Here is an 18381-nt window from a genome sequence, read left to right on the forward strand (position 1 = left end):
TTTTGCTTGCAATCAAAAGAAGAGGCAGTAATTTCTTCCATGCTGCAAGGCATCTTAAATTATATATGTGCTAATCATCAAGATTTAGTGGATGGTCTGCATGATTGGCAACCGCAGAAAATTAGAGGTAAATTAATGATATCAGTAAAACCTAATAGTGACTTCTATTAAATATATATGTATAATAATTGAACAACTGACTTTTTGTTATGCACCAAGTCTGCTGCAAAATCAGACTTTCTAAAAAATCTTCATGGACAGAGTAAGAAAAATTATCCTATATACATTATTCACTTTTGTGACATCAGTATTTGTATGTTGCATTGCATTTTTATTATGCTATGAGGAAGATGGATCATGGCACCAATTTAGTTTCCGCGAGAATACATGCTTTATTTACAGTACTGCAAGTAGTAATTATCTCTCATTACCCAAATTTCAGACTGATTCATGCTCTTTGTGTTAGCTGTTGGGCTGCCTCCCAGCATGGCTATTCCAAAACCAACCAACAGACTAACGCACAGGTTGGCATAGATAGGCCCATGGCTGTGCTGCAGATTTGTTTGCATACCTTCCCTTCAAAGGAAAAATGATTGTGAGTCAGGGTATAGTTGTTAAGGTGTAAAATGAGTGAGGTGGTGCGTTAGGTATGTGAAGGACATTGGTAGAGATAGTGTTTAATAGCAGTAGGGCCATGGGCAAGAAGGATGTTGGTGTACAGGGAGGTGGCATCAACAGTGATAAAGAGGGATCCAGAAGGTAAAGGGGTGAGTACGGTGGAGAGTCAGTGAAGGAAGTGGTTAGTATGTTTGATGCGAGAGGCTAGTTTTGTGCAGCTGGTTGGAGATGTTGGTCAACAAGAGTGGAAATTCTTTTAGTGGAAGCAGAATAGCCAGCTACATTGGGAGGTACAGAATTTTTGGGTTTGTCGATTCTGCGGAGTTCGTGTGGGGTCTTGATAGAGTTTTGAGGGCAATGAACTTGGGGGAGAGGTTCTGGGAAGGGCTTATGTATTTCAGTAGGGGCTAGAGGTTATGGTGGACCTCTGGGACAGGATCACTCTGGTAGAGCTTGTAGATGGAATGGTCAGACAGTTGGCAGAGGTCTTCTGTCAGGTAGTACCTGCAACTCATTACATCAGTGATGGAACTTCTGTCTGCAGGTGGGATGATTGGGTCAGGATGTGTTCCAGGTTTTGTATGGCTGTCCTTTCTTCTGCTGAAAGATTAATGTTCTTAGGAAGGGCTGTGGGGAAGGATGGTGAGGCCAAGTTGGAGGTAAGGAATTCTTGGGAGCTGACTAGGGGATGGTTATTTGGGAGAGCGGCACGAGGAGAGGGTCATAGTTGGATGGTGGTATGAACTGGAAGAGGCACAGTTCAATGTTGGGATTAGGTTGGCTTTGGTTGGAGGGATTAGTGGCAAGAAGTGCATCCACTGGAGTAATCAGGAGAATGAAAGTAGGCCTTTGTCAGGTCTAATGTGGTTAAACTTTGGTGTGAGGCAGATGGTGGGGGTGAGGACTTTGGATAGAACTAAAACTTCTGTGGGGGTGGAGTTTTTGGTGGATAGGATAATAAGAGTTTTTGGGTTTGCTTGGGTCCTGGGTTTTGTGGAGCATTGGGAGGGAGTTTTGGATGATGTGGTAAATTTAAGAGGTCAGCTAGGCAGGGTCTGGTTGCTGTGAAGGGTTAGAAAGGGGTTCATTGTGAATAGAATGAATGTTGATGCATAGTGGCACCCCAAGAAGGAAGTAAGATGTCAACATGTTGGATAGTTTATGGAAGTGGTGTCTGGAAAGCTCCTCCAGTGTTGGAGTGCAAGGATATCAATTTCAGAGATGGTATGTATGTGGTAAGTATTGCACTGTACCAGTATCTTGTGCAGGGAGTAGAGGTGGTTCTGGGAAGCCTGTACCATGGAGATGTGTTTTTGCAGTATCAGGTTTGTGAGGGATAGGGACTGGTGGAATTTTAAAATATGAAGGTCATTGTGAGAGGAGGGGCAGAATGCACATTGAAGGGTATTTTTATGGTTAGTTTAGACAGCATTTCAGGAACAGTGTGTGGGACTGGGTTTTAGCCAGCAAAGTTGATAACCTCTGGTTATAGGAATAAAAAGGAATCCACAGCTGTGTCTTAACCTAAAAATGTATCTAAAAGATTGTGCAAAATTTAAATTGAAAATTCTCATGGGGCAGGCACATGTCTGTGTGAAGCTGAATGAACTCTGTTTAAAGGAATAGACAAGAATCTGCAGCAATGCCTTAAAATAATTGTTCAAATTTTTGCATTAAGATTAGGGACAGTATAAAGATACAGTATAAACATACAGTCTGTTTTTGTTGGAATTGTGCATTCCTAGTGAAACATGAAGTCCCTCCTGTGCAATGAACAATGCTTTATGTGTCAGCAGGCTACTTTGGGAAATGGTAAAAGGATCTTGAGAATGTATAACAATGAAAAAAATACAGTTAAAGACATGAAGCACTCAGCTCCTTTTATACTGTAAATCATTTAAGATTTGTATAGCAAGGTGTATGTCATATTCTTCAAACAGCATTATGCTGTCGTTGTTGTATCCAGCGCTGTAACCAATGAGAGGCAGCATGATGCAAGGCATGACAATGCACTAAGCTAGTATGCCTTGATGATGCTGCTGATGCCAGTCCTTGGTTCCCTATTGAGGTTGCCAGCAAGCTTACCTGCAACAGAAACACAATGTATGAAACCCTTATATCATATGTCAAATGTCCTGACAATTTTATCGACCTCTCCTGTCATGTAGTAATGTGAGCCAAACCTTGAGAAATGGTAATTAAATCAAGACCGTAAGCTGTTGACAGGTGTTGATATACATTGATGGGGACAGCTGAAAACGTGTGGCCCGACCAGGTTCGAGTCCCTTTCGGGGCACACATTTTCAACATCGCTGTTAATGTATATCAATGCCTGTCAACAGCTTAGGGTCTTGATTTAATTATCATTTCATTCCAAGAGAGCTGCATGGTCACTGATGGTATCTGTTCTTGACTTGGGATAGATAAGTAAGTCTAAAGCTTGAGTGTTGATTCTTTGTGTGTGCTCCATGTGTTTATTATTTTAAGACTGTTTTCTATACTCTGTACTTTAACTGATTATACAATATTATTATCATTCTAGGTGGTGCCTATGTTCTCAGATGCTTGCCAGGCTTCTGAAATATGCAGCCCATTTATACATAAGACAGCCATTTAGTAACAATACAGTAAAATGTTTTCAATCTGTAATTTTTTTTATCTAATTGATCAAAGGGACTAATAAATGGCCTTTCATTAGTCCAGTATGAATTCAATTCAAGAGTGTTTATTGAAGGTGACTGCAAATACTCATCCAATACAAAATTCATGGCAAATTTGAACTCTACATCTACACCTACATCTACATCTATGTCTACACCTACATCTACTTGATTACTCTGCTATTCACAATTAAGTGCCTGGCAGAAGATTCATGCCAAAACTCTTCAATAGTCTATACCATAACCTATTTCTTCACTTACATTGCTCACTATTCATGTCTTGCTTTTCACCAGACTTTCACTGAAAAGAAAAAAAGGCTTGACCACACCTCTTACAAATTTTTCTGCTCTAGACAGGATCTGGAAACTGAGAACTATGTCGTGATTGATCCTTGGCATTAGGCCACTTTTACTGAAGAGATTTGCATATTAATCGGTAGTTGTGTCATTAGTTCTTTAAGGTAACTTTTTGTAGGTGTGATCAAAGGTCAACAAGCAAATTCCATAGTCCTAGATTACTGGAAGACATTTCAAACACTGTCACACTGCAGACTGCTAACATACATCCAAGCATACAGAATAGGTTATCAGATATGTGAGTGGCTCAAAGAATTTTTGAGTAGCTGAATACATTACATTGCACTGGATGGTGACTGTTCATCAGACACACAGGTATCATCAGAAGGACCCCAGGAAAGTGTGATGGAACCACTCTTGTTCCCTGTATGTGTAAATGATCTGATGGGCAGAATGGGCAGCAATCTGTGTCTGTTTGATTAGGGTGTTGTTTGTATTGTGCAGTAGTGTGTTTTTCTTTGAGTGACCATAGGAGGATAAAGGTGACTTGCATAGACTTTCTGTTTGATAAGATTAAAGGCAGCTTGCCCTAAATGTGGAATAATGCAAGTTAAAGGAAACATAATGCTGTAATAATATGACACAGTATTAGTGGTGTGCTACTAGATATGTTCATATCTACAGTGACTGGAATCAAACACGTCTGGAAATGACTTCAGAACCAGCAGTGCTGGCCAACTGGCCAAGAGCATTGACAGCGCTTCACCAGAGAACAACAGGTGGGTGACATGAGAGAATGACTGATAGTGGAAATGGTATGGCAGAATAACAAGTCTAAAGGGCAAACCAAGGTCAAAATTCTAAGAAGCAGAGAATTCAGAACCGAGACAACAATGTGTAGTGAGATATATATGGTAATGCAGAGAAATCACAAGTAACAGATGGAGAGGCCACAGTGCTAGGTTTAAAGGGTGATTGCAGACCTTGATAGGCTGGCTGGAAAGGCATGACTTGTAGTGGTGCCTAGATCAGCAACTGCAGTACCTGCAATTACAGCAGTGCCACCTATTGGCAATCACTGATGCCCATACCATCCAGCAGGTCTATAAATGTGCTGGGCTGGGGCACTAGATCCCTCCCCCTGAAAAGGGCACATAGGGTCGGAGGCACCCTAGATGATTCTGGGGAAGGCAGAAAAGTGGAGTAGGCCCACATGGCTGCACCTAGCAGAAAGTGCCTGGCATGCCGGGTCTGGATTTCCCTCAATTAGGGGGCCAGGAAGTGGATGAGAGTACGTGGCTGCGGCCCACAGAAGAGCACTACTGCGCCATGGTCATGGACAGGGGTGGAATGGTAGGTGCTGAGAAACAGTGTGAGTGCATCCGTTTCATTGGAAGTACCCACCACTTTCAACATTTATTGCTTAAATGTATGCACCATATGCTCCACTTTGGCATTGGAGGACAGGTGAGATGGCAGACTACATTGGTGCTTGATGCCATTAGAGGTACAGGACTGTTTGAAAGTCACTGCAATAACTGGGCCCCATTATCTGACATGATGGTGTAGGGAAGCCCTTCAATGGAGAGAATTGGGATGAGAGCAGTGAGAATACCACCAGTGGTGGACGTCATACTGACCACATGTAGGTTGTTAGACTAAGCAGCCATGACAGTGAGCCTCATAGATCCCAGAAAGGGGCCAGAAAAGTCAAGATGAATGTGATCCCAGGGATGGTAGGGGGTGGGCCAGGGGCAAAAGACTGGAGCAGAGCTTGTACTGCTTCGAGAATTTCGGCGTAAATTCTAGAAACACATGGCCTTCCACCATCTCAAACACATGATGTTTTAGATGTGAGTGGGGAGAAAGGAACCCTATCTACTGCACGTCACCTGTCTGTGTGTGCTGTCCTGAAGTTTATCTTGAGAAATCTGTAGACTTGGCAGTCGAATGGCACCGACAAGTACTTGCTGGTCAGTCCGTGGAAGTTGTAATGAAAGTGCATGGCAGAACCAAGGGACTTCTGTGTTATTCTGTGCCGTTTTGTAACTGTGACAATTGTTAGTGATGAAAGAACAGTTGAGTAAAAAAAGATTTTTAGTAACTCTTAACACAGACTTGCTAGAGGCAAGATATGTTTATGATTTTTGTGCTTGTTAAACCAACTCTGTAGTAAATGTATTTTTATTGTATCTAATGTGAGATGACATGGGCTACTTACAAGAAGTCTAATATTTATACTGAAAGCGCAAATTTGTTATTGCACATGGAGTCCAAATATACTGACAGTGTTGCTGAAAGAGCACAGTTTCAGAAGAGAAGGCCTATTAAAAAAGTTGTCACAAAAAATGTTAGGACGTGGTGACCAGTGAAAAAGGACTCAAAAAACAGGAATTTTAAGACCAAAAAACAAGAAAAGTGGATGTTGTATGTTGCCATATCAACTAAACCAAACCCAATAAAGGACTTGCTCCGAGACTCTGGGACATGCTCAAGTATTCAAAAGAGAAAAAATTTGAATTGAGAAATAGTGAAGCAGATTACAGTGTGTTTCTCTAAGAAGAAATATGCTGAGATCACTTTGACTAAGAAGATCTGGTGCGGGGAGTGGATAGCTCTCACACTCATCAAGGGGACACAGATGCGGAAACCAACATCCGACACCTCTGGTATCAGTTGCTGTTCACCAGTGCTAACCTACCTCCACATCTGTCCACCGACGCCTATGCGGAAACCAACAACCGATGCCACCGGCACCTGTTACTGTTCACTGGTGCTGATTACACATCCGCTCACTTGTCTGCCAGTGCACAAGAAAAGTTAATATCAGATCCATGGGACCCGGGCGGAGTCATCTATCCCACAGGGATGTTAACATTCTGAGTTAATGGGCCAAGTGACGATCATCAGATCCCCAGTTGTTTTCAGTATTTCTACCAAAATAGTTTTCCTGCACCAAATTCCTTTAAAATCTTAAACTATTCTGTCATCTATTCCTAAAATCTCAAACTATCCTATAATCTTATTACATAGAAAACTGGATATGATTACAACTTAGGAGAATCACAGAATAAGAAAGAAAGTGATCTCTAGACATGAAATAAACAGAATAAGAATATTATGTCTGTGGAAAATATAATATAATGTGACGAACTGAACAACTGTTAGACCATTGTGTATAATTTTCTATTTTGTATAGAATATTTTATAGCTTTTATTAGATGTGATGTAGATGGGAGAGTTTGCATAAGTTTTAAAACAGGTGGGTATTGTTGATAAAAGCATGGTTTACGAGAACACATAAATCATGACTAGCACAAAACGCACACCCCACCTTTCAAACCACCCTTGCAAACAAGTGTGACTGATTCTTCACCATTAGCTGTTTCCATAGGGTTGCTAAGATTTCCTTCGGGGACCTCAAAGGTGAAGGTGGGAATGTCCATTCTGTAGGAGACGATTTAACATCAAACTTCCTCTGGCGTCTCACTCAAGTACCTGTGAGGTAGGGATCCTGCGGAAGGGGGGGGGGGGGGGGGGGGGTTTCCTGTCTTTGGGGCTATCTTCTTTCTCTTCTTCAATCTTAGCAACCATTTCTATTTATTTCCTTTCTTACTTCTCATTTGAGGACCTATGTATTTTTCCCTCTTTCCATATTCATCTACTTTTATTGCAGAAGTTCTTCCTGGTTTCCATGGTTTCCAATATCCTACATCTTCTCTGCAGATAAGAAGGCTGAAGAATCAGACTACATGAACACACATCTGCATACACACAAAATTACATTTATAAACAAACATTATAAAATTACAGACTAGAAACCTGTTGTGATGTGAGAACTGCCAGGTATTGTAGGGGAAAGAATATTTGTACATAGGGAAACATACACACATCGAGTGTACATAAGAAGGAGGCATGAGTAATGAAAGAGAATGCAAGCAGGATTGGAGTTAATCATGATGCTTATTTAAGAAAAGTCAATGCACCAAATACTCTGATAAATTGATGAACAGTAGGATAGAGAGACTTGAATTATAGGTAGACATAGTATATACTAAGAGTATATGAGTTGAGAGGAAGAGGAGGACTCCAGGGATTAAATGATGTATTATAAAAGTGAATGTGAAGTGTAAAATAGATTTGTAGCTTTACCAGAAACTACTTAATTATAGTATACATAGAAATGTATACTAGGGTAATGAACCATGAGGCCTACTCAGAAAGGATAAGGGGCGCATACCCAGCATTTACTAAGTATACAGGGCAGGTGTACCTACACAGAGATACGATGACCTGTGGTCTGAAAAATAGGAATGTTGTATAAAGGGGCACACCTACCAGAATGGAAAGAGGAAGTGCTTTCAAAGGTCAACCTACATGCAAGGTATAGGTACTTATCCTAGGAGAAGGGGAGAGTATCATGACAGAAGTCACACATTTTATAGGGATTATTCTGCTAAGTTTGAATTCTATGCACAACTAGCATTATTACGTTTTATGGAAGTTTACGAGTGTCAAAAGAACACTTTCATTTTGCCCAGGGTTCCTCCAAACTACACAAAAATACTACAATTAGTACATAATTAGGAAAGGTAGTACAAAAGGCGAGAACAGAAAGCAGATTACTCATGTGTCATGATCAACTGGAGTTTACGATTGGAAAGATAGCAGAAAAAAGAAAAAAAAATTATAGTCCTCATAATTATTAAAAGAAAAGAAATGTATACTGTTGAAATATGAATTTTTAATATGTGTGATATTAATGTACATAATAATTGTATAAAATATTGTGTGTTCAATCTGGGGGGGGGGGGGGGGGGGGGCGCGACATGTAGTGCTTCAAGAATTCTGGCGTAAATTCTAGAACCACTCGATCTTCCACCATCTCAGAACACACAATATATTAGATGTGAGTGGGAAGAAAGGAACTCTATCTACTGCACATCACCTGTCTGTGTGTGCAGGTCCAAAGTTTATCGTGAGAAGTCTGTAGACACAGCGGTCGAACGGCACCAACAAGTACTTGTCAGTCAGTCCATGGAAGTTGTAATGAAAGCTCATGGCAGAACCAAGGAACTTCTGTGTTATTCTGTGCTGTTTTGTAACTGTGACTATTGTTAGTAATGAAAGAACAATTGAATGAAAAAAGATTTTTAGTAACTTTTAACACAGACTTGCTAGATGCAAAACATGTTTAGGATTTCTGTAGTTGTTAAACCAACTCTGTAGTAAATGTATCTTAATTGTGTCTAATGTAAGACGACATGGGTGACTTACAAGAAATCAAATATTTATGTGAGGAATGACAATTTGTTCTTTATGAAAGTTGAAATATACCGACAGTGAACTAAAAGTATTCTTTGAGTACCTACTTATTTCATGAGTAGAGAGAGAGTCTTATATATTCCTTTAACTACCATCACTCTTCGGAGAAGTAGTTTTTGGAGACTGATGTAGCCAGCTATCCAGAGAAGAAGATCGGCTCTGCATACCAAGTAAGTTGATGCTTGTAAAAGAAATAGGAAGGTTTCAATCCAACTTCACACATTCTTGTCATCAAAAATGTTAGAAGCTACCCCTGTGCCAGGCACAAGCAAAACAGCTGCATACCATGGACACCACACATCTGTTCTGTCCCTACTAGTATGCATGGTGCTCCACAAGAGGCTTCATCTGTGATATGCCACAATACCCACAATGGAGGAGGTGCAAACATATCAGTGCAGGGTAGATGGGATGATGACACAGTGAATATCTGCATATGTGTGAAGTAGGAAAACATTGGAAAAGATGGACGATTGGTTGGAGTGGCAAGCACAGGCCCAGAGCTTGGGATCAGCAGACTTTTAAAAAGAAAGGGGCACCCATGGTGCACACAGTGCATATCACACCACAAGATGGGGACACAACGCATGTTCACGGTGATGTGAGTAGCATTAATGAGTCCATCCAAAATGTGCCATCATTCTTCTCATTGTGGAAACAGAAGATTTCCTGTCAGTCAAATGCTGGTCAGGCTCTGAGAGCAGGTGGGAAAGGGCATCTACATTTGTGTGTTCTGCCATGAGCTTGTATTTAATGGTATAAACGTAGGAGCTGAGGAAAAGCATTGAGTGCTGGAGGCGTTGTGCTGTCCATTTCAGAAGCCGAGAGCAGGGTCAAAAGAGATCCAAGAGCAGCTTGCGGTACATAATGAGGATAAACTTGGTCCTGGAAAGGTAAATGTGGAACTTCTTAAAGACAAAGATGATTACCAAAGCCTCTTTCTTGAACTGCAAGTAGTTCATTTGAGAAGATGTAAGTGTATTTGATGCTCAGGCAATCAGCTACTCTGTACCACCATCATTCCTATGAATCAGTTCCATGTCAGTGCCACAGGAATGAGCACTCATGGCCAAAACCAGGGGATACAGTGGAGTAAAGGGCATAATGTAGGACACCAATGCAACATGAACTTCAGCTGTGTGAAAGCATGATCACAGGCAGATGTCCATCTGTACTGAACAGGTTTCTTTTGCAGCTTGCTGAGTGTATGCATAATGTGGGCTGCATGTGGGGGGAACTTAGAATAATTTACTTTCCATAAAAAAAGCCTGAACCTCCTGTCAGTTTTTGGGGCAAGATAGAGAGTCAAAGGCAGAAACGTTGCAGCCAGTGGTGTGGATCCCATCTTTATTGTGCCAGTGGCACAGGTATTCCACCTGCTCCTGAAGAAAGTGACATTTGTGTAAACAGCACCTGAGCTCTGCATCATGTGATGTGGTAAAGAGTGTACCAAGGTTGCACAGATGATCCTGACATGTAGCACCTGTGACAGTTATGTTATCTAATAGTTAGTACAAGTAGGAATGGAAACGGTTAATTGTTCTGGGTATATCTGGAAAAATCACCAGAGTGGAAAAGATTCTAAAGGGCAAGCACCTGTATTTGTACAAGCCTTTGGTGACCATAAAGCATTGTGATTCCTCATCCAGATGTACCTGCAAATATGCTTCAGCCATGTCTGTCTTATGGAACAATCACCACCAACGATAATTGTGATGAAGTCCTCTGAGTGCAGGATGCAGAAGTTTTCTACTCATGCCTGGGCATTGATTGTTGACTTAAAATCTCCACATAGTCAGACAGAGCCTTTTGGTTTACAGACCACCACTTGGGGTGTGGCCCAAGCACTAATTCTGACATGTTTAATTACCCCATCTGTGTAGAAGTGATCAAGTTCTTGCTTAACAACCTCCCCTGAAGAGAGAGGAAGAAGTCACACTTGGCAGAAATGTGGCACACCCAAGGCCAGGGCCAAACAGAGGTACAAAGGCAATACAGAGGTTGTCAAGGTCCTAGTAGGGAACTATGTTGGATATGACACAAACATTGTCAGTGATGGAGAATCCAAACAGAAAGAAGGCACTGAGGCTATAAAAGTTGCCAGGTCAGGGTCTATCAACAACAAACAGATTTATCAACTGGATGACCAGTTTCTATGTAGTGTTAACTATGAATTGACCCTGGAGAGGAACTGAACTGTTTCCATAGGTGACCAACATAAGGAAGGGTGGGGCCAAGTCAGGGGAACCAAGATGAGCGTATATGTGGACGGTGGTTAAAGAAACAGTGCTCATGTGTCAAGCTGGTAGCAGAGATCGTGGGTTGCAGTCATGAGGGTCATAAGCAACTTAAAAGTAGAAGGATCACCCTGAGAAACAGCTGCCTGAAGTTCATTCACCATTCCATGATGCATGTGGGTGGTGGAATCTGACTGTATTGATGGTTCACAACAAACAATGAGGAGATGCTCACATTTCCCATAATGAATGCTTTGTGCCCAATGATCTGGACAGTGTGCATGCAGGTGTGAAATGAAGCAATCAGGACATGATGAGAGACCCCCACTGCTTACCTCAACGAGTCATGGCAGGCTACTCAGAGTCTAGGAGACATTCAGAACCATTGAATCATGATGCTGCTGGATCATTGCTACCTGAGGATGAGGCATGACGCATTAATTTGCAGCCTGTGTGATTTCAAAAGAATGCATGATTTTCATAATATTGTATAGGGGAAGGTTGTCCAGTTGGGGAATTACAGTAGAAACTTCCAGATCAGGAGCCAGTTGGACTACAAAATCTCAGATCAGTGAATCTGCATATGAAGTTTTGCAAGCTGAATTTGTACAAGGGAGATTACAACATTGACTCAACCCTTGCAAATCTGTTGCCCACAAATGGTAAGTAATTGTGGTATTAATGGAACTCAATGCACAATGTGACCAAGTGGACTCATTGGAAATAAAAACTGGACAGCAATTAACACATCTCTTTGAACATAAGTGCAACTGGATTCGAGAATGGAGTCCACTTCTCAACTTCTTTAACAATGAAAGCATCTCTGGGGAAGCCCAAAACAGGAAGGATGATCATCAGAGAGAATCATCCAAAACCTGCAATATGGGAAAGTGTGGTGTCAGCCACCACAAATAAGTGTCTCAATCCTCTTTAATGTCATTAAATGGTGCAAGCACAAGTGGTTGGCATTCAGGCTGGGAAGTGACCACAGCCTGGATGGTTTGGAAACCCTGAACCTGTTAGCAATTGTACAACATTTGAAATTGTTGTTAGAACTGCTGTTGATGATGCTGAAACTGCCGGAGCAACTGCTGCTACAGGAGCAGCTGTTGCTGTTGCTGTTTGACTAGTTGCACGAGCTTGGTATCAAACGTTTACCTCATCACCAGTTAGCAGTAAAATGGAATGAGAATGTACAAGGGCTATTCAAAATGTATTGAACCTTATTTTTTATCTCGATTCAAAGAACTTAACCAACAGCCATATTGTCAAGTAGAAGAAGGTGTAATTAGATGAAGGATGATCACTAACTTCACTTAATGAAGGTTTATTCAGCACTTGCACATTCAAGAGTGCAGAGAAAATTGCCTCTGGCCAGTACACATACAGTATATATACAGCTACAGAACATTCCAGTACAATGATTCTTGACATTTGTGGATGCTTATAGAATGTACTCAAACTGAATATAGAAATTAAAATAGTACAGTCCAGGAGAGTTTTGAACTCACAACCCTCCATGCAACAGTTAGTATCATATCCGCTAAACCACGGTGCTACTCAGCTTCTGCTGTGACATTGCTCCCTCCTTAAGGGAACAGTGTCTCAGTGTTACATTTCACCTAGTCCAGGTACGAGTCATTGGTCCTGCATACTCCGGTTCCTGATGACTGATTCTCGCCCTGGTGGTAATCTTCTTAGAACTTCTTTTGCCACGATGCTTTTTGTCACCTTTCCACTTGTTGCCTGTTGCTGGAGCTTCAAATTTACCCTGGGTTGCAGGATCCTTATAGGGCTTCATTCAAAGGACATGGACCTTATCTCTGATCTTTCATCGTCTTGTGTTGGAGTTGAAACCTTCAACTTCATAAGTAACATCAGACAACTGGCTTACAACCTTATAAGGTCCAAAGTAGCGCCTGAGGAGCTTCTCAGAGAGACCAACCTTCTGAACAGGAGTGAAGATCCAGACGAGGTCACCAGGCTGTTAGACAACAGGGGGGTGGCTCACGTCATACCTTTGGTGATGGTTTTCTTGAGCCTGTAGTGTGCGGAGTTGAGCTAACTGCTGAGCTTCCTCAACTCTGGTTAACATCTGGCCAATGTAGTTGTCATCCACGTCATCAGGATGTAACGAAAACACAGTGTCCATTGTCGTAATCGCCTCACGCGTTCCACATCATAACGGTTTTTCTGTGCTATTGATCAATGGAACACATAACTAACTAACTATGTGAAGGCTGAATGACGTCATTCTTCATCATTTTCTCTACTTTGTCATGAATTATTCAATGTTCCGTTGCTGACACGTGGTATGCTCTCTGGCTTATTGGTTGATAGTCTCCCATGCTAATCCGGAGCTTCACCGTCGATTTGTCTAATTTGCTCTTCACCTGTGGACTGAAGCATTCAGAGATTTCTTGAAGAATGGCAAGTTGCTTCATCTGTTGTTCCTTAGTGAGATCTGGTGATAATTGAGCTAGAAGATCTTGCCTCGTAGTGGTAGCACCAATTTCACCCACAGACACGGCATTGGATGTTTCTATGATGCTCAGCTGTTCTTCAATTAATGGCTCAGTAGTTACTGTGCACATGCATCTTGGAAGGATCTGCGGTTCTTGGTGACAGTTAACTATCTACAATTCACCGAATCCATTCTTAAACGAGATGACAGAGGCTGGGATGACCAAGTTATTTTTCAGTGGTAAGCTTCTCTTACATTTCACTACAAGATCCACAGGTTGATGCATGGCTTGACAGTTACCTTTCTAGCGCTGACAGCAGGAATGATAACTTCATCCAACACACATAGTTTCCACACACTCAGATGCGCATCTTTCTGTCCACAGTATCTCATCTCGTCTAGCATAATCTTCGAGTAACCACAATCTATAATTGCCTGAGAAGCTTTCAAAAGGTCCCATCCGAGAGTGATGTCATGACTGCACTCTTGTAAGATGATGAATTATAAGGGCTGTGTATGGCCTCTTATACCCACATGAATGGTACATCTTCATGTAGGTTTTACATATTTCCCATTAGCCACCTTCAGCAGAGGTGTTTTGCTGTCGTCGAACATGGTTTTCTGCAACTGGTGACGGAACTTCTCCAAAATGACTGAATATGAGACTCCAGAGTCCACAAGAGCTTGGGCTGGTCAGCCATCCATGAGGATATCTATGTAGTTTCCTATTATTTTTGCAGTGATCGATGGCGTAGGAGTTTTCTCTTCGGCAGCCTCACTGCCAAGGAAGGTCGCACCCTATAGTTTTCCAGGTTGTGGCAGCTAGGTGATCGGCTGGAGCCTGTAAACGGTGATGGAGACCTTGATCAACGTGTTGGGGAGTGTCCTCTCCAGTGGCTAGCTTGCGGTAATGGTGATCTACGCCGTCGTGCACCCGCATCATCTTGTTCATCTTCGTTGTCCCGGAGTTGGCGTTTGCTAAGATCGGTATGCTGTCTTCTTGCTTGGGCATCAGCAAATATCCGCCGCCTTTCTCGACAATAGTGCACCACATGTCCCGCTCGTCCACAGTGGAACCATACGGGTTGGTTATCCTGGGTCCTCCAGATGTCAGTCTTCCTTGGTGCCCAAACAGGTTCGTCATGCGGCATTGTAGGAACTTAACTCTGCCTGGGTCTCAACTTTTTCACCGTTTTAAAGGGAAATGAAGGGCGAGAGATTTGGTTCAATGTCTGTTCCACTTCCTCCCTTATGACCTCTTGAAGTGTCTTGGTTTTCTGCTCACCATGCAATCCAGGTGCCTTCTCCACTTCCTCTCTCACTATCTGATGAAGAACACTTGTGAAATCAGTTGCTTCCTCCATCACAGACATCAATACAATGTTGTGAAGCCGTTCAAACTTCTTGGTGTAATTCTTTTTTGATAAATTTTCTTGATATACTGGCACCATTTTATGAAGTTGTATGCTGTCGAAACCTCCTTCAGGAGTAGGGCTTGATACATGTCCTCAGCAACACCCTTCATGAGATCTGCAACCTTATCTTCCTCCTTCATTCTAGGATCCACTATTTTATACAGCTGCAAGATGTCTTGAAGGTAGGAAGCTGTAGTTTCTCCTGGACGCTGTGCACTGTACTTTAATTTATCTTCAGCCTTGCACCTCTGTCATTGTGTGTCGCCGAAATACTTGTGCAATTCCGCCTGGAATACTTCTCAGCTTGTTAACTTCTCCTCATTGTTCTCATACCATTGTTTGGCAGTGCTCTCCAAGCAGGAAAAATTGTTAGCCAAACACATGGCATCATCCCATTTGTTAAATTCAGCTATACGCTCATATACCTTCAGCCACTTGTTTGGATCTTGGCCATCGTCACCAGAGCACACGGAAGGATGTCCATATGGTGGCACACAGTTGCTGTCATTGTAATGTCCTCTTCTTCTTCTCTCTCCGATAGATTGCGATCTGTTGAATAGGATTCAAACTCAGGTTTACCGCCACGTAAATGGCGGCTCTGTCATGGCCTGATGGGAGCCACTGTGTCGTCAATAATGTGCAGTACCACAAGTTCCAATACCCAGCGCCTCCACCAAAATAATGACAAGTAGAAGAAGGTGTAATTAGGTGAATGACAAACACTAACTTCACTTAATGAAGGTTTATTCAGCACTCGCACATATAAGAGCGCAGAGCGAACTGCCTCCGGCCAGTACACATACAGTATATATACAGCTACAGAACATTCTAGTACAATGATTCTTGACATTTGTGGATACTTCTAGAATGTACTCAGACTGAATAAGAAATTAAAATTGTACGATCCAGGTGAGTTTTGAATTCATGACCCTCCATGCAACAGTTTAGTGTCATATCCACTACACCATGGTGCTACTCACCTTCTGCTGTGACAATATATTTTGGGTTATTTTATTTTCTATATCAGATGCTACCAGTTTCAGCAACTCAATATTACCATCTTCAGGCCCCATAAGCTTTTTTTGTATTAACAGGCTTATCGTATGATGCCATAAAACTGGAACCATAAATCCAAACCATTATGAAACTGATTCATATGATGGTGTCACCCTTCCATATGAATCAGTTGCGTAATGATTCTGATTTACGATTCCAGTTTTATGGCACCTTACAGTAAGCTTGTTAATATGGAAAAGTTGCTGAAACTGGTAGCATTTGATATATAAAATGAAATAATTCATAATATATGGCTGTTGGTTAAGTTTTTTGAATTGAGAAATACATACCAGCCAATGTCCCCTGGCCATAATGTACCAACAGAGACTTATTTTTTATTGCTGAAACTAACAATGGTCTTAGGGTGTGCGCACACACTACATTTGTACACATATTTAGTGTGCAAGCCTGATATTTTTCATGGCTGCAAAAACAATTTTTTTGCTAGCCATTGGCAGCTGAACATATGTAAGTGGTTGTTGTCAGATTTTTTAATGTGGGCAAAATGACATAAAAAGTGGAACATTATTCCCCAAATTATGTTTTAAGCTTGACTATTCTCAAGTTGAAACAATCTGCAAGATTTAACAAGTGTTTGTGGATGAAGCAACATGTACCACACAGATAAAGGAGTGGTACAACAGCTTTAAAGATAGCTGCTTATCAGTGGGTGAAGCAAGTACAGACAGGCCCTCAGCATAAGCAAATGAGGTTGTTATTGATCACATAAGGACCCTGGTGATGCAAGATAGGTGAATCATGATCATAGAACTTTTGAACAATGTTGAAATTAGTACTGGATCCATTCATTCCATTTTAAATGAACATTTGGCTTTCAGAAGGATTTCCGCAAATTTTGTGCCAAGCTGCTAACAACTGAGCGGAAGCAGCTTTCTTTGGACATTGCACAGGACATGCTGGATACTGTGAACAGTAATCCCAACTTTCTTAACACAGATATCACTGGTGATGAGTCCTGGGTTTATGGGTGCGAACCAGAAAAAAGTTCCACTCATTACGGTGAAAGCATCCATCATCCCTGAGACCCAAAAAAGCAAGGCAGGTCCACAGCATTATGAAAGTCATGCTGATCATCTTTTTCAACTCCAATGGTGTCGTCCTTCACACATACACCCCAGAATGTACTAATGTTAATAAGGAGTATTATCAAGAGATTTTGTGTCACCTTCATGAAGCAGTCAGATGCAAACAGCCAGACTTGTGGTTGGTTGACTCAGGGAAGGGGACCAAACAGTGATGTAATTGGTCCCATCAGATTAGGGAAGGATGGGAAGGGAAGTCAGCCATGCCCTCTTAAAGGAACCATCCCAGCACCAGGTTTGTGGGCAGTGGACTGTTGGCATCTTCACCATGATAACACACCCACTTACTGTTCTCAGTTAATGGCCAAACACAAAACAGCTGAGATTTATCAGCCTCCTTATTTCCCTGACCTAACACCAAGTGACTTCTGGCTTTGCCTAAAATGAAAAAGACTCTGTAAGGAACCGGGTTTCAGAAAAGGGATAAAATTATACAGAATTTGATGTAGCAGTTGTGCACCATGCCAAAAGAGGCTCTTCAGTGATGCTTCCAGCAGTGGCAGCAGCATTGGGAGAGATGTGTGGAAGCTAAAGAGGGCTACTTTGAAGGCGAACAGCATCAAATAATTGTATTTCAGTAAAGATTGATTTTGTAAATAGAAGTCAGATACCTTTTGAACTGCCCTCGTAACATCATATGTAGGGAAGGTGAATAGTTGACTTTGGTTTATTAGGAGAATTCCATGAAAATGTACAGGAGACAGCGTACAGGACATATCCATGACCCATTCTGGAATACTGCTTGAATATTTGGGATCCCCACCAGGTAGAATTAAGGGAAGACATCAGAACAATTCAGAGACATGCTGCTGGATATGTTTCCAGTGGGTTTGATTAACAAGCGAGTGTTACAGAAATGCGCCTTGAATTCAAAGTGGAATCCCTGAAAGGAAGAAAATGTTCTTTTTGTGAAAGCTATTGAGAAAATTAAAGAACCAGTATTTGTGACAGATTACAGAATGGTTCTACTGCCACCAACATACACTGATAAGCCAGAACATTATGACCACCGACCCACCAGTGATACAAACCCGTCCAGGTGATAGCAGTGTCACTTGGTGAGGAATAACTGCTAGTCTGACACACACATGGTACATGTAGTATCAGTGAGTGTGCCGTTGTGACTCGCCGATCATTCAAAGCGCCGCCGCGCAATTACACGCGTCCTCTACGTGCGGCGCTGTCTGCCAGCCATGCAGCGGCTGT

The 18381-nt window shown here is 41.8% G+C and overlaps 1 protein-coding gene across 1 annotated transcript in view; it reads right to left on the bottom strand.

The window, feature by feature from the left end:
• Nucleotides 1-2472: 2472 nt before the first annotated feature.
• The window catches only part of LOC124606154 (aminopeptidase N-like), a 191009-nt gene continuing 175100 nt past the window's right edge, over nt 2473-18381 (bottom strand). Inside the window, exon 16 of the mRNA XM_047138119.1 lies at nt 2473-2703. Within this exon, the coding sequence (XP_046994075.1) occupies nt 2551-2703 (153 nt within the window). The 3' untranslated portion in view covers nt 2473-2550. The remainder of the gene's footprint in view (nt 2704-18381) is intronic.

This window comes from Schistocerca americana, chromosome 3, assembly GCF_021461395.2.
Source record: "Schistocerca americana isolate TAMUIC-IGC-003095 chromosome 3, iqSchAmer2.1, whole genome shotgun sequence".
In the NCBI taxonomy this organism is placed as follows: domain Eukaryota; kingdom Metazoa; phylum Arthropoda; class Insecta; order Orthoptera; family Acrididae; genus Schistocerca; species Schistocerca americana.